At 39.9% G+C, this 16,348-nt stretch overlaps 2 protein-coding genes across 3 annotated transcripts in view; one reads left to right on the forward strand and one right to left on the reverse strand.

Annotated features, from left to right (window-relative positions):
* LOC122078121 (subtilisin-like protease SBT1.5) overlaps positions 1 to 3,164 on the forward strand; it is a 4,276-nt gene extending 1,112 nt beyond the window's left edge. The window contains exons 3-4 of the mRNA XM_042643982.1: positions 760 to 1,877; positions 3,109 to 3,164. Coding sequence (XP_042499916.1) covers positions 760 to 1,877; positions 3,109 to 3,164 — 1,174 coding nt within the window. The remainder of the gene's footprint in view (positions 1 to 759; positions 1,878 to 3,108) is intronic.
* A 2,830-nt stretch (positions 3,165 to 5,994) lies between these two features.
* LOC122079337 (serine/threonine-protein kinase Nek5-like) lies at positions 5,995 to 15,763 on the reverse strand. 2 transcript variants are annotated; one of them, XM_042645721.1, is made up of 15 exons: positions 14,775 to 15,761; positions 14,614 to 14,680; positions 14,443 to 14,508; positions 14,301 to 14,347; positions 14,149 to 14,194; positions 13,985 to 14,065; positions 13,860 to 13,902; positions 13,696 to 13,745; positions 12,936 to 13,017; positions 12,802 to 12,851; positions 9,678 to 9,751; positions 9,469 to 9,520; positions 8,735 to 9,385; positions 7,137 to 8,640; positions 5,995 to 7,034 (listed from the first exon to the last, which is right to left on the reverse strand). In XM_042645721.1, the coding sequence occupies exons 1-15, from the start codon at positions 14,870 to 14,872 to the stop codon at positions 6,343 to 6,345; spliced, it is 3,603 nt and encodes a 1,200-aa protein (XP_042501655.1). In that variant the 5' UTR covers positions 14,873 to 15,761; the 3' UTR covers positions 5,995 to 6,342. The 2 variants fall into 2 exon arrangements, with proteins under 2 accessions (XP_042501655.1, XP_042501654.1); XM_042645720.1 differs by having other exon boundaries at positions 5,995 to 8,640; positions 14,775 to 15,763.
* Positions 15,764 to 16,348: the final 585 nt, after the last annotated feature.

Consider the following 16,348-nt stretch of genomic DNA (forward strand, 5'->3'; position numbering starts at 1 on the left):
CTCTCTCTCTCTCTCTCTCTCTCTCTCTCTCTCTCTCTCTCTCTCTCTCTCTCTCTCTCTCTCTCTCGACGCAAGATATATGGTTCGGCACTTCCTTCTGTTGCGCCCTACAGAGGGAAACTTGAAGAGCTCAAGGGATATTATGAAAATCGGGTTGAAATCGTATGCAATTCCGATCTTGTACAATTCCGTGCAATACCACCTTCAAGCGGTGACACGTGTATTGATACCAATACAATGGTCCATATCTGGTACAACTAATAAAACATTAAATCAGTGAAGAGGCATTTAAATCATATCTGGACCATTGCATTGGTATCAATACATGTGTCACCTCCTGAAGGTGGTATTGCACGGAATTGTACGAGATCGGAATTACAGACGATTTTTTTCCTATGAAAATCAGATGCTGGAAGGAGAACAGACGACAATGGTCACCAATACCAATTCTATCGATTTATGTTTGTTTGTGTTTGCTCCCTTGCAGATTCTTGCCACGCCACAATTCCATTGACGATGCTCCGTTCGGTGCATGGATCTTTTCATCATCTTCATCAACATCAATTCAACTTTCTCTATAGCTTTTAATACTTTGGAAAACCCAATTGAGTGCGGATAAAAATCCTCTGTTGTTCTAATCGTCTGTTTTTCCATGTTTTGCTAGGTGCAGAACGCGACACGTGGACAATCCATCACCAACGGTCAAGATTAAGAAGGTTGGTTGAAGCTACCAAAACCGGGTTGAGGTTTGTGAACCAGAGGGATCAACTCCAGAGCTGCCAAAGGGGACGTGGTGAGGAAGGCTGGCGGGGTTGGGATGATATTGGCCAACGGCGTCTTCGATGGTGAAGGTTTGGTGGCCGACTGCCACGTGTTGCCGGCAACCGCAGTCGGGGCTTCCGGGGGCGATGAGATACGAAGATACATCAGCGCGGCCAACAGTGGAACTAAGAATGGCGAGAAGGGACGGGCGACGGCGACGATCACCTTCAGGGGAACCCGTCTGGGGGTCCAGCCGGCCCCAGTGGTGGCATCGTTCTCGGCCAGAGGGCCAAACCCGGAGTCACCGGAGATACTGAAACCAGACGTGATAGCACCGGGATTGAACATACTGGCGGCGTGGCCGGAGGGGATAGGGCCGTCGGGTTTGCCGTCGGACAAGCGGAGCACGGAATTCAACATACTGTCGGGCACATCCATGGCGTGCCCACATGTGTCTGGGCTGGCTGCACTGCTGAAAGCAGCTCACCCGGAATGGAGCCCAGCGGCCATCCGATCTGCTCTAATGACCACTGCCTATGTGGTGGACAATCGTGGTGGGACGATGCTTGATGAATCGTCGGGGAATACCTCAACGGTCATGGATTACGGAGCAGGGCATGTAAACCCCCAGAAAGCCATGGATCCAGGTCTAGTCTACGACATCTCTACCTACAACTACGTGGATTACCTCTGCAACTCAAACTACTATGGGAAAAATATCCAACCCGTCACCAGGAAGAACATCGATTGCAGCGGAGCTCGCCGGGCTGGACACGTGGGTAATCTCAACTACCCATCGTTGACAATGGTATTCCAGCAGTTGGGCGACGGTACGGAGCAGAAGCCGCAGGAGCCAGGGCGAACGAGGATGTTGACACACTTCATCAGGATAGTGACGAACGTGGGGGAACCTAAATCGGTATATGAATTAACGGTGAAGCCTCCGAGTGGGACCACGGTGACGGTGCAGCCTGAGAAGCTGGTATTCAGGAGAGTGGGTCAAAAGCTGAGCTTTTTGGTGAGGGTAAAGGCCACGCCCGTCAAGCTTTCCCCTGGGAGCTCAACCATGACGAGTGGCTCGCTGGCCTGGTCTGATGGAAAGTATGTAGTTACTAGCCCCGAGGAAGAAGAAGAAGAAGAGAGGAGGAAACGGATTTTAAGGGAATGAGAGAGATAACAGAGAGTGAATAAGAAGAATAGAGGAGTTAACGGGTTGGGTTGGGTCATACAAATCTCGGTCTGGTTCACAAACCTCAACACGGTTTTGGTAGCTTCAACCAACCTTCTTAATCTTGATCATTGGTGATGGACTGTCCACATGTCGCGTTCTGCACCTAGCAAAACATGGAAAAACAGACGATTAGAACAACAGAGGATTTTTATCCATTGAGTGCGGGCCCTGGCATTTTCTTTAGCTCATACACAAAAACCATGAAAATACATATATATATATATATATATATATAGAGAGAGAGAGAGAGAGAGAGAGAGAGAGAGAGACGTGGGTGAAATTTTAGCACCCACCAACTATTGAGGAAATTCCCAACTACCATTCCGGGGGAAAAAGTGAAACGTGATTGCTACATTCACCTTACACTCTCAAGCTCCCAAAATCTTGCTCTCCGATGGATTCCTCACCAATTTCAAAACTCCCCTTTCGAGCTAGGGTTTTGGTACTCCTGGTTTCATTTGCTCTGCTCAATCTCTCTCTCTAGTCCATCTCGATCATCTTTCGATCTTGGTTTTCTCAGTGTGGAAGAACAAAATCATGCTCTACGGATGAATAATAAGTAAAACTACCATTATCCTATTCCCCTTCTTCTATCCACGTCAATGGCGAGCCTTTAGGTTCTGCTCCCTTCTCCTCTTCGTCATATGAGTTTGTGTGGGAAGAAGAAAATCGTAATGATCTGGAGTAGCCACATGAGCTTCAACAACGGTAGACGGGTATTTTGTTGTGGTGTGAGTTCAAGGGCGGAGGTTCAAGGACAGGGATGAAGAATAGAATCGGCTATTTCGAGGATAGCTACCTTCTCAGAAGAGATGGGAACGGAGAAGATTATATTCATTTCATATCTCATACACCCTTCTTCCCCACCTTTTATAGCCACTAGCTAATCAATTATCAAAAACAGAGAACTTCCCTAACAGAATTCACAGACTTCACGTGGTATGGTCCCCTACATAAGATCATGCCAAATTGACGGGCGTTTCTCAGCCTTTGGGAGCATTGTGTTGATGCCGTTGGATGGGTCCCAGGAGCCATGTCATCTGATGATGTGTCATATTATCACTTTGAATCATATCATATTTCTTATCGTATAAACATGTTGATATCCAATGTAGCATCGACCAAGATGAGGGACGATGCTTGGTCTTGCATAGCCATGCTATTTCCATAACGCAATCATTTGATGGTGGAAGAAATTTTATCACTTACCATAACAAAGGTGCGTCGGCAGGCAGGATGGTCACAGGGAAGGGAGAGGCAGGGGTAGCAGGGATGGTCGGGTAGAGTTGCAAGGACAAAGAAGCGCCTGAGCGGGAAGGCAAGGATGGGGTCAAGGGTAAAAATGTCTAAAAATGTAGGTGAGGGAGGGAGAGACACTGTTTTGGGTAGTTTTGTAAGCCTAAACTTGATTTGTGTAATTTTGTTAAATGAAACATAAGATGGGTAATTTTGTAAAAAAAAACTCAAAAGTAGGTAATCATGTAATTTTCCCCTAATATTTAAGGGAAAATGAATGATACTTGGTCATGTGACCCTTGCACCCATACATGAAGGTATTTGAAATCACCACCCCACGCTCTGTGAATTAAAAATTCTATTGATGTTGATGCCTATGAATGTAATCTCATTGCCTTGTAATGAAGCCAGGGCTACATGATCATGCGTCTATCTCCTGCCCATTATTTTGCCATTTTGATTACAATGATATAGAATTCTAAATGTTTCAGAAAAAAAAAAAAAAAAGTAGAATGAAGGTTGGGCATGTTGTCCACTCCAAGTTCAGGTCGATTGGTTGTGGATTCGAGTTAGCAAGTCCTCCTATCGCTTGTTGGTCCTACGAAAGCATTGCTTGCCATGTAAGGGCTTTGGTCAAGGGATTATGATCAATACCATGGAGCACCATTTTTTCATTACGAAAAAAAAAACATTTGCCAAAATCAAATTGAACCCTTTAAACCAAATCTGTGAAATCATTTATTAAATGGTTCAGTTTTGGTTTTCAAATTGAAATCGTGATCCAGTTTTGGTTTTAAAGTTTAAACCATTGGTAAACCTATTTAAATAAACTATTAAACCAATTAACATATATGTAGTAAGTTTAAATCATTCAATATTAATTTTACATAAAATTCAATAAGAAAAAAAAAGTTTACATTAAAAAACTATTAGAAAAAAGCATATAGCAATAAACAATTCAATTCGATGTTACAATTTATATCCATTTTCACTAAAAAAATTTAGAGCTAAATAAATTGTTTGCATAAAAAATTAGAAAACATAAGAAACAGTTTAAGATTGTTCAAATCGAAACAATTTATAAACAATTTTGGTTTTAATATATGAAATTGTTTATTAAATGATCCGTTTTTAGTTTTACCCAACAAATTTTGCACCAAACCAAATTGAACTATCTACACTAGAATCGAGCCAATTAACACCCTTATCACACACCGGACAAACTTATGTATTACTTTGACAAGAAGGGGTATGCATCTTTTCCAAGGGGTTGGGGGGGGGGGATGGGCTCATGGTTGGGCATCTCGATAGCGTGCCCAATCTTTCCCTAAAAAGATTTTAAATGGACGCTAACCTGCAGTTCTACTACGAATAGCTCAACCTCTAGTTCCCTCTCTCATACATGCCAATAAACTCCGTAACAAGCTACACACCTAATTCAAGCTAGGGAAGTGAGATTGACCGACTCCTATTATTATACATGTTGACAAGTACCTCCCCTCTAACTAGTATTTGTAGCCAAAGTTGCTTGCTTATCAAGCCCTATGGGATAAATTAAGTGTTTTGAATTTGGGGAGTGTTCTTTGTCTGGGAATGTGGCCTACGCTCTCACCCTTGTCTCTTTCTCTTCCCTCCCCCAAGGGGGGTAAGAATGTCTTTTCACATATGAAGGGGAGAGATAGATACATGGGAGCACTGCCGTCTACCACAACCCAAACATAATTCCTATTTCCTTTAAATTAATAAAAATATGATGATAATTTAATTTAAGAAATAAGAAAAAACATAAAGTCATAATCACCCACAAACACATAATACCTCCACCTTTTTTTTTCTGAGCAAAGGAGCAAGCAAGCCCCATTATATATTATATATAATTTAGTATGGCCCAATTGAACTTCAAGCAAACATTTAAAACACTCTCACCGTCTCACGGCCATACCACTGCCTTCTCATCCCGTATGAACCTAAGCAACTATTTTGAATTTGTCCATGCCTCTAATGAGTTGTATCTAATCTTCTGACAAGCCTTAATCCCTTAAAAAAGCCATCCCTTAAAAAAGCCTTTTGGCATCTGCCTTGACCTCATCTCCTACCACACCATAACCAAGCCCCGTAAAAGTAAACTTGTTTCGATACACAGTTAACGCAGCCCACCCTACCTTATCAGTTGAGGCATCAAAACTGCTAACAAAGATAATTACCAGCGAATTCATGAAAGGCATGCTGAGGTTGACCAAGGCTTCAGTAAAAAAAAAATAGAATACGAGTCAAAATTTGAAGAGTGAAGGAAGTGAAACTGGTAAAGATTATAATACCACTTTGATACATTTTACAAGATGGCATCAGGATTAGCTTAACATTTGAAAAAATAATTTGATTCCAATGTATCCATATAAAGTAAAAAAGTAATGACAAAAGCCCCCGAATGTCCAGGGAAAAAAGATGATCCTTATTGAAAATTTGAATATCATTTAAGGATTCAGTTCGTAACACCAAATCCCCTACCAGCCCAAAGCCTATTAAAAAAATAACGAGAAAAATTAAATAAATGCCAGAAAGTTTCTCTTTGTATTGATTACAGAAGACACATTTGTCATCCCATTGACCCCAAGCAGTCAATCTTGACTTATAAAGCAACCCACCAAGTAACATACTCCACATGAAAATCTAAAAGTTTGGATGAATTCTATCTTCCGAAAAAATTCCCACCATTTCCCACAATTTGAAGACACCTGAGTTGTTCTCATTTAAGTTCATCATCAGAGAGCAAATGTGAACACTGCGGCATCCTTTCCAAACAGTCTGTTTAATTTGGTACATTCAATATGTACATCTTATTCACCCATTTGGATGAAATACTGGATTATTTTTCCATGCAATTCACTATATACAATAACATGATCATCTCCCAGTTTAAAAAAAATAATAATAAAAAAAAAAATTACAAAAATAAAAAAAATTTACAAGAGAAAACGAGTTAACTCTGTTCTGCTCACAATTCAAATGGAACTCGAATGGTTAGAAACCATGGGGAAAAGGCTATGTAACAGTAGCAGAGAGACTCGCAATATCAAGATAACTTACAAGTTACAGCCAAGACCTCTCCACGCTCACACACTGCGTTCAGAGTCCTCAATCATCATTCCTTTGAGACTTTTTGCCAACCAGATTGCTGTCTCACGTGGAGAGACTTTATCCTTCCCAAAAGGCTTCAAAACAACCGCAAGCTCTTCCAACCTATTTTGTTGCAGCAACTCAGCGGACAGCTCTAACAGCCCTTCAAGAGCCTCTGACCTCTGCCTAAAAGATTTCACATCCAAAATTTCCTTTGCCAGGTTCCCATCCTCCTTCACACCAGTAACGGTAGCCTCTTCTGAGTTCGAATTTGTTGGTTCAGAGCAATCAAGTTTTTGACTTGATGTGGGTGGGGCACGAACATTCCTTGTATCGGTTTCCTCGCTGTGGTTCCTCACGTTGATATCATTGAACCTGGAGCTGTCTGCAAATTTTGATTTTACAGATATGTCTTCCAGGCAATTTGATGATTTTTCAGTCGTGGGCAGTGTTGTGTCCCTCAACTCCACCTCTTCCTCTACTACATTGGGTAGCTTCCCCACATTCATATTTTGAACCCCCATATCCATGGTTTCCATCACAGGCAGCTCACACCCAACACGGAAACTTCTATGCCGTATTACATGTATGACATCATCAAAGGCTGGAGTAAGATCAGCTGCAGTTGGCTTCTCAATCAGTGGACTTGGCATGACAGACACCTCTGGAAGAGAGTTCCTTTGGGTAGCTGAAACAACAGGAGTAAGTTCTGTCATGGATGACAGTAGTTCTCTTACAGTAAACTTTTCATTGTCAATCAGTGGAGGATGGTTTGATTGGGACATCATACCTGGTCTACTTCTAGGCCTCGCTAGAGAGACGTCATCTTTACAGACATATTCCTGGTCAGAGCTTGGGAATGAAGACTCAAAACCTGTGCTCGAACTCAATTCATTATTACTGGAAGAAGTTTTCTGAAAATCCAGTTTTGTCTCAGATGCTATTGAGTGTGAGGTGGATCTACAATCTTCTCCCTGGATTTCCACTGACAAAGTTTCCAGCCTGGCGGAGGTCAGACAAGCAGGAACCAAGCAACCAGATGGACAATCCTCTGAACTTTCATTCCAAGGGTGTCCATTTTCAAGATGAACTATCAAATTTGACAGGCAATAGTCATTCTGTTCCTTCAAATCAGTCAAAGGAACGGCTGCTACCTTTTCATAAAGCTCAAAACCTTGGGTCGGCTCTGATGAAGACAATGAAATGCTGTATTCCTTTGGGTGAGTCTCTGGACTTTCAGTTTGAAGGAGAAGCAAGTTTGATGAATAACAGTTGTTTTGTTCCTTCACAAGAGTAAGAGGAGCAGCTGCTACTTCATCACAAAGCTCAAAACCTTGAGTTGACTTAGATGATGACAATGAATTACTGTATTTATTTGGTTGAGCCTCTGAATTTTCAGTTGGAGGAAGTCTCTTATCATGATAGAGTATCAGGTTTGACAAACAAGAGTTATTGTGCTCCTTTAAATCTGTTAAAGAAGCAACAGCTACCTCGTCACAAAGCTCAACACATTCATCCAAATTTGATGATGACAATGAATTGCTGCATTCCTTTGGATAAGCCTCATAACTTTTAGTTTGGTGGAGTCCCCCATAATCGTGAAGTATCAGGTTTGATGAACAAGAGTTGCTTTGTTCCTTCAAATCAATCAACGGGGCAGCGAATACCTCATTGCACCACTGAAAACCTTGAGTCGACTTTGATAACAAGAGTGAGTTGCTGCTGTCAGTCTGTATACCTTTGGATGCTCCCATTAGAGTCTTTTCAGACACTACTACAGTTTGTGGGCCATAAGTCAGACCATTGGATGTCAGGTTATGAGTCGTTTCAGGCTTGTGAGTAGCCTCACTTGGGCTTGGTTTCATGTCATTGTTTACAGGGACTGCGGTTTCAAGCACACTGCACTGCTCAAAACCTAGAGTCAACTTCGATGATGAGAGTGAATTACTGCTGTCAGTTTGTATATCTTTGGATGCTCCCACTAGAGTCTTTTCAGGCATTATTACAATTTGTGGACCGTAAGTGAAACCATTGTGCATCAAATTACAAGCCCTTTCAGGATCTTCTGTAGCATCACTTGAGCCTGGTTTCATGTCATTGTTCACAGCGGCTGGGGTTTCAAGCCCAGTAGGTCTAAGTTGTACTGGAAAGGAAGATCTTTGGGCCAGATTAGGAGGAGTTTTTTGCCTTGTCTTAGCAGGTAGTCCATCTTCTGCAGAGTGTTTCATGGCCCCTAAGGGTGGCATCCCATCATATTTAGCTTTTGTCTTTGGTGAGAATTCAAAGGCAGGTGTCTGTAACATATCAGCGGGTATCAAGATAAGCTACTTCAAACAGATCAAAAAACATCTGAAAACGAAAAAAGGGAGAAAAAGTTTATATTTTCACCGGATGCTTCAAAGGATGTGATCCAGCGACTCGTTTCAGAGAATCAATGTTCCCCTTTGCCGTCCCAACTGCTGCTTTCTCTGCATTAGGCTTGAAACTAGAAGGAACAGCACTAGATTTGGGAATTCTTGGTGATGCTTCTATGTTAGCTTTTGGGCTTGATACAACTCCAGCCTTTAAACGGTAGCCTCTCATTGGGGAACTGTTTTCTTTTACTTTTCCCTCTTCTTTCAGAGCCATTAGGATATTCTTGATGGTTTTTGGTTGCTTTGATTCAACTTTGGGCCCCTGTGCATCATGAAAAGGTTTCATCACCTCCTCATCTGTTTTGACATTTGATCTGTCGTTACCATGTTCACTACCTAACAGAGGCTTCTCATAGTCCATTCCATCATCAGTTGAAACCATATCTGTGTCAGCAGACCTATAATTACAGTTGACTCTCAATTCTGTCATGTTTTTCTCGCTTGAAATTAGGCTATCTTTATCACTGCTAGAACTGTTGCTGCTTTGACTTTTAGCAAAGCTCTTGCGAGCATGATGTGCACTAGAGATTGGTTTCTCTGGTGAACAGGCACTAGGCGGATTAGAAGATATATGGAATTGATCAACATATGGCTGCAAATACGGGTGCCTTAAAATCTCGGATGCCTAATCAAGGTTTAAATATTCATTGTTAGACTCTATGATTAATATAAGTTTTGAACATCATTAAGAATATGGGAAAGTCTTACACTTGGCCGATGCTCTGGGTTCTTTCTCAGCATGCTCTTGATAAGTGATTTCCTGCGGAAAATGACAATTTACAGATTCTGTCAATGATTTCCAACGATGTACATCAATCAGGCTATCTAATTCTCAACAATTTATTACACAACAATGGGAATATACACACACACACACACACACATATATCAGATGCACTGGGATTACTCAGACTTACAATGTGGAGGAATAGCATGCAGGCAAAGGACCAATAGAGGAACGGTTTATCTTACTTATCAGTCCTGCCATATCCTGCAACCACATTTATTGAACCAATATAATTAAATGTTCTTGTAGAAATAAAATGAACCAAAACAAGAGTGAGGACTTCATGTGATGCAAAATAAAGCTTTAAAGGGGTTTAAAACCAGAAGGGTTCAAGTCACTGCATAATGGTATTTAGCACTTGAAGAAAAAGAAAAATGTTAAAATCTTGACAAATGACTAATGAATATGCAATTAAAAAATCGACTTCAAAATTGAAAAGTAACATATTGGTGTTCTCAAACACAGGAGGATTTATATCATCACAACACCAGATAAGGTCAGAATTATCTCAGATAACCAATGTTCATATTGATTTCGCTGGAAAGGCAACAGGAAGCACAAACCACAAGCAAGTCTCAAGGAAAAGTTAAACTAGCTTCTATGGTCAATAATCATGAAACATTTAGCACAGGAAACATCAGAAATGTTTTTTTGCTTTAATTCATATAACAGAAATTTCTCTCGAAAAGATTTCATCGTATTGAAGAGGTGGTTTATTTATCAATGAACACTGTCTTTTCCTCTCCTTATTAGGAGTGTGTCCAAGGACCCTTTAAAACCTTGACTGTTTACCCCGGTCCAAACCAGATAGAAATTCCTTAACGGGATAACATCTGATTGAATCCCTTCTGAATGCCTGCCTCAGGAATATGGAATATATCATCTAAGATCTAGTCGAACTTCCACACAATCAAAGAAGCACAAGTGATAATAGAAAAAACGAGAATAATATAGAACATAATTCTCAAGGCATCGCCTAGGCGCTTGCTTCTTAGTGTCGTCTTGATCTTTTCCCTCCTCCAACACTTAGGGTTGTCTAGATATTGTGACAACTATGATATAGAAAGAAATGTTAATAAGCTTCAAAAGAAGGATTCTTGCGAAAGCAGTGTCAAATTGACTCATTTACATAGGGTCCGGAGTGTGAAGCATCAAGCATGTCCAAAGTCTGATTCACCCAACTCGGAAAATATGGAGACACAAACACATTTATTTCCCATCGAAAGAATCACCCCCACTGCTTAACATAAAATTATGATCTAAATAAAAGTTTCAACAATTCTTGGTAAACAAGTCAAGAGTTGGTCTCCCCCCCCCCCCTCCCCGGGAAAAAAAAAAACCCTTTTCATTAACAAGTCAAGGGCGTATATTACTTGGCACATGGGATTAATGAGAGTTGTTAGTTTTGAGAGATGTATCTTCATGTTTCCAAGATAACTTATACATCAATTGTTCACAACATGACTTAAAATCCAAAAAAAATAAATAAAAAAATAACCCTTTTCATTAACAAGTCAAGGGTGTATATTACTTGGCACATGGGACTAATGAGAGTTGTTAGTTTTGAGAGATGTATCTTCATGTTTCCAAGATAACTTATGCATCAATTGTTCACAACATGACTTAAAATCCAAAGAAGACTAGAATAGTTAAGGCTTTCATGTGCATGTGAATAAGAAGCTTCGGAAGTCTTAAAAACATAGTTGTCAAGTCGACCCAAGGTGGTGGAAGGGTGCCTATGCACATAGGCATCAAGGTACCCAAGTGTTATTTTTTATATCCCTTCTTTCTAACATTATTCAGAATGCTACAATATATATCTTATATCATAGTAAAGTAAACATTAAGCCACATCAAGTCATAGAAAAATCAACATTAATTCACATCAAGTCATAAAAAATCAATATTAAGCCACACCAAGTCATCAAAAATCAACATTGAACTAGAAGATGATAGAACTAAAGAAGCAAGCTATTGAAAGTTTGAAATCAAAACATACATTTGGTTAAACTGTTATTGGAAATGATCATTGTCCTAGTATGCCTAGTCTCACATTTAGTATATATTGTTCTAAGAAAATATGATCTTATCTATAAGTAATTAAATTGCTCTCGATTTAGAAAAATGTTCTTATTCTCTAATAAGTTTGATTGGTCAAATGATTTTAGTTTTACATGAGACTTTTTGTATTATATAGAAAACAAAACCAACTTTCCAACAAATCCAAGATTGCTGAAATCTGATTTATACCGAAGGACTTATGTTCTTATCAATCTTTATTTTGTGTGCATGAATGTAGTTTAAAATCACCCTGAATGGAAATAAATTTGTAGGCATCAAAACAAAATATTATTTTTCCGCTCTTTTGGTTTTTAGAGATGTTCTATCTCAATAAGATTTATAAAATTTTTAAATTTAAGAAAACCTTAGCATTTGATAGTTGCAAAATTTTAACCAAAAATAAATAAATAAAAAGAAAGTTGAAAATTGCCCATAGCATACAAAAAGACCATAACCTGTTGTGGATCCCTCCTTCACAGGGTTCATGGAAGGGAAACCAGAGACTGTCCTAAAACTTGGGCAATTTTTTCACGAAGTAGCCAGTGGCCACTCTCAGATTCAAACCTGTCTCCTAAAGCTAGCAGCCCCAGCTATTGCCATTGGACCAAGTGACAGCCCCAACGACAAATGCTGCATGTGCACTGAATTTATCATATAATGCATACCCAGTCTCACAGGGTTATAATGCATGGGCTACATGCAAAATCCTGGTCAAATGAGTTAGGATGTCTTAGCAGGCACCAAGGTTAATAAAAGACCACAAAAGATGATTCAGTTTTATTACCAAAATGATACAAGTACCTAGATGGGCAATAATTCAAACAAGATAAGACTCTAAAAGTGGAATATAATTTTACAGTTCCAAAATTCTCTCTTCAATATGCTTAACTGCATCATTTCTAATTTATGAAGCTTTTTATTATCCAGTAAAGACTTTCAGTAAATTATGATTAGAATCCTGATATTTGAATATGTTTTTTTTTCTTAAGCAATGTAGTTGTAGTAGGATTAGAATCACTAACTCCAGTGACCAACATGATATGGCTTTTCTTGTTGAACTTAAGATCAGACATGTATAGCAACTATCTTAATTCGTCAGATGTCAAAACCTTCGTCAGAACATATTCATCTTATGTCATTTAAAATTATAAGATTTGCGCTGAAACAAAAAAAAGGCATGTAGCAGATCTTACAAAAGCTTTAAAAGCAGGGCGATGTGCTGCCATCTCATATATACAGCACCCTGTTCAACCATATAGAAATTAGAACAAAACCATAAAAGGGTGACATATCACAAACAATAGTTAATAGAAAAGAATGCTCATACCTAGAGACCAGATATCAGATTTGAAGCCATAAGGGATATCAGCAAGCAGTTCTGGACACATGTAATTAGGAGTTCCCACAACCTGATTACAACAGGTACAGAGCCAATTGTTAGTTCCTAGTAAAACTGCTATAACATGCTGTTGCTCCCTCTCCACGGGGTTGGTGGGGTGGGGGATGAGCTCTCAGAAGACCAAGTATGCCAAGTACCATTGTTTTGCCAAAGTAGATCCCAAAATCTCTTTATCACAACAATATGCTCAAAATAAAATTTCATAATGAACCTATGCAACTAAAATCAAGAGAGGAAAATAAAAATGTTTGTCAAGGTAACTCATGAATGAAGATAAACAGCCGATTCTGTGATTCCTGCAAGGTCAAAACAACCATTCATTACCCCAAGGGGGTAGTTCAGTTGGCAGGGACCAACAACTCACAATTAAGAGGCCATGAGCTCAACTCTCCTTGGGGGCCTACCTATCCAAAAGAAAAAAAACAACCATTCATTGACCACCTAGCATTTTGAACAAGCATGATGTTTCAAGCATTTTCCTTAGTTGAACTAACTTAAACAATATTATAAATTAAACAACAACTTTCATATGAGAGCAGAGAACTTTCAAAAACCCGTCAGTAACAATAGGAACTTGCATGGAGAGTCACTCATTAACAGCAACCATCAAAAGGATTTGCAGGCCAGCGTCACAATTTTACATCAGAGAGAAGCAAAGGCAAGCAACAAGTATAGAAAATGAACGTACAGAAGATGCCAAGTCATCTGCCTTTAAAGTTTTAGCAAGTCCAAAATCCCCTGAAATGAAAAAGAAAATCATCATGAGAAAAGCAAACATAATAGCATGACAATCAATCAGGTATGGTTACATAACGAACTCCGCCTAAAAAGAAGCGGTCAAAATGCACTAACCAAGGCGGACATCCTGGTCCTTCGTGAGAAAAATGTTGGAACACTGCAATGGTGTTGCTGAAGAAAATCAGTCTACAGCCTTGAGAGGTGAGAGAAAATTCTAACTTTTGCTAACATACACAGACCTTCAAATCTCTATGAAGAACAAATTTTGAATGCAAATATTCGACCGCCAATAGCAATTGCGTGAACCACTTGCAGAGTTTCTGTGCAGTGCAATGAGTATTAAGAAACAATAGCAACTTTCACTTGAATCATAAGCAACACAAAATAAGGAAAGTGGCCGTACCTCCTCTGGAAACAATGCCCCATTTGATCTTTTCATCAACTCAGCCCTGAGAAATGGTAACAAATACCCAATGTCAGAATACAATTTACAGCTTACACTCGCCGAATGTCAAGCCTCAAGACATTTGAATGGGATATCTTAACAGGACTTACATGTCTCCACCCTCACAGTACCCGGTGACAATGCAAACATAGCAGCCCTACAACACACTATCTGATTCAGGAACGAAGGCGTGTTTGAAAGAAACAAAAAAAAGATGAACATATAATCTAATAAATTATGAGTAATTCTGACCTTCTCTACCCATGCTTCCTTGAATTCGACAATGTAAGGGTGCTGGATTCGTGCAATAAGAGCCATCTATATTCCGAAAATGTCCATATAAGTGAAAAAGACCTCATCCCCAAACAACTACCAAAACCAGGTAAAAGACAGAGAAAATCAAGATCCTCTCTTTTGACATACCTCTTGATGAGCAGATCTCCTGCAACGATCGGTCTGTCTAGCGAGCCGGATTTTCTTCAGAACATACCTGTAATTGGGAACATTGAATAACAGTGAAAACGAAGCATCAACCACAAATATTTCGACAGAAGACACAGTTAAACAATAGCACGAAAGCCTACTTCTTCTTCTCCAATTTGTGATTTACAAGGATTGCAGCGCCAAAAGCTCCCCGGCCGATCTGCTCCATGATCTCATACTGATCCATCCGAGACTCCATAACTTGGTCCAGTGAGAATCGAAACAAAGATAGCAGGTGAATTACTTCTCCGCAGTTCCTAATGTAGTGATTCACTTTTGACTCCAAAACTTCTTACACTTTGTCCCGGTCCGGAAGCCTGGGAGCTTTCCCCTCTAAATCCGAACTAAAAACCCCCATTTTAACAGTACAGATGCTCTAACCTTAGATCTTACACAAATTCCACGCCATCTATCGATGATCGCCGAAATTGTCTTCCTCGAAGCAAAACCAGTCTGTTTGCCCCTTTTTCATTCGGTCTGAACAGTAAACAGCAATTCAACACTCGAATCTTTCAATGCAACAAGTTAAATCGTCAATTTCCCTGACTAACTTCCATCAACTTCAAGTCTTCAACAGTAAGCCGTCAATCTTCTCCGACACTTGGAATCAAAATAAGCCTTATAAATGGAGCAAAAAACCTCTTCTTACCTTGTACATTACGATTTCCTCTGCAGATTATGGATTTCTTCTTCGATCTCATTCAGATCGTCTCCACCACAACTCCTTCAGTTCAGTTATCTTCCAAAAAATAAATCAATAACTAAATAAATGCTTCTTATTACCTCCTTTCTCTCTCCTTTTTTACTTTCAATTTTTTCCTGTTTCTGTGAGGTGGATTTCGGAACCGTAATATGCGTATACCATATACAGGCAGGGAGATTTAAACCAGAGTTAAGGCAGAAGAAGTAATTGAATTAAATGCAGAAACCGAAACTAGCTTAAAGATCGGAGTGGAGAGAGACTAGAGAGTGATTTGTCCACAGAAGAGTTTATGTTCTTCTCCCGACTTTTGTGAGATACTGTGAAGGATGCAGACGATCCATTAATGGAGTTTGTTCATTCATGGCCATGATCCGTCCTACGCCGACAACCCTTGTTGGCTTGTTGGTCCCCGCAAGTGAGGAAAACGAGGTCCACTCGCGTTACATACCTGCCACGTTTCCAACTGAGGGTATTTTCGGAAAAATAAAATATCTTTTAATGCTCGACGCTCCACGTCGCTACCCTGAACGAACCCTTTGCATTATTATGTATACACGTGTCAGATAATCAGGGCGTAGTACTTTTTTTTTTTATGAAAAATTTACAGCACCATCCCTAAAAAATGGGATAAAAATCCTCTGCAATTCCCATCTCATGCAATTTTGTGCAATACCTCCTGCAGAGGTTGACACGTGGACATTCCGGATTGAACGGCTAAGATTAACCTTCCAATGAAACAACCCAAAACCATGGTTCTCCAACTTAAACCGAACCGAGTCGACTATTCAAACCCAATCGGTCAGGTTTTAATTCAAAACCTAAGAGATATGTATCCATTTCCTCTCTCGACTCTCAACTCTCTCTCTCTCTCTCTCTCTCTCTTTCTCTCTCTTTCTCTGTTACGGCTCTCCTCTGCCCTAACTCTCGACTCTCAACTCGCTCTCTCTCTCTTTCTCTCTTTCTCTCTCTCTC

This window comes from Macadamia integrifolia, chromosome 5 (assembly GCF_013358625.1).
Source record: "Macadamia integrifolia cultivar HAES 741 chromosome 5, SCU_Mint_v3, whole genome shotgun sequence".
Classification (NCBI taxonomy): Eukaryota; Viridiplantae; Streptophyta; class Magnoliopsida; order Proteales; family Proteaceae; genus Macadamia; species Macadamia integrifolia.

Excerpts from the sequence above, each read along its gene's own strand:
- LOC122079337 (XM_042645720.1), bottom strand. The coding sequence starts at position 14,872 with ATGGAGTCTCGGATGGATCAGTATGAGATCATGGAGCAGATCGGCCGG. Across the intron at positions 14,195-14,300 it reads TACTGTGAGGGTGGAGACAT|GGCTGAGTTGATGAAAAGAT; the intron begins GTAAGTCCTGTT and ends ACCATTTCTCAG. Across the intron at positions 9,752-12,801 it reads GCCCTGCTTTTAAAGCTTTT|GATATGGCAGGACTGATAAG; the intron begins GTAAGATCTGCT and ends ATGTGGTTGCAG.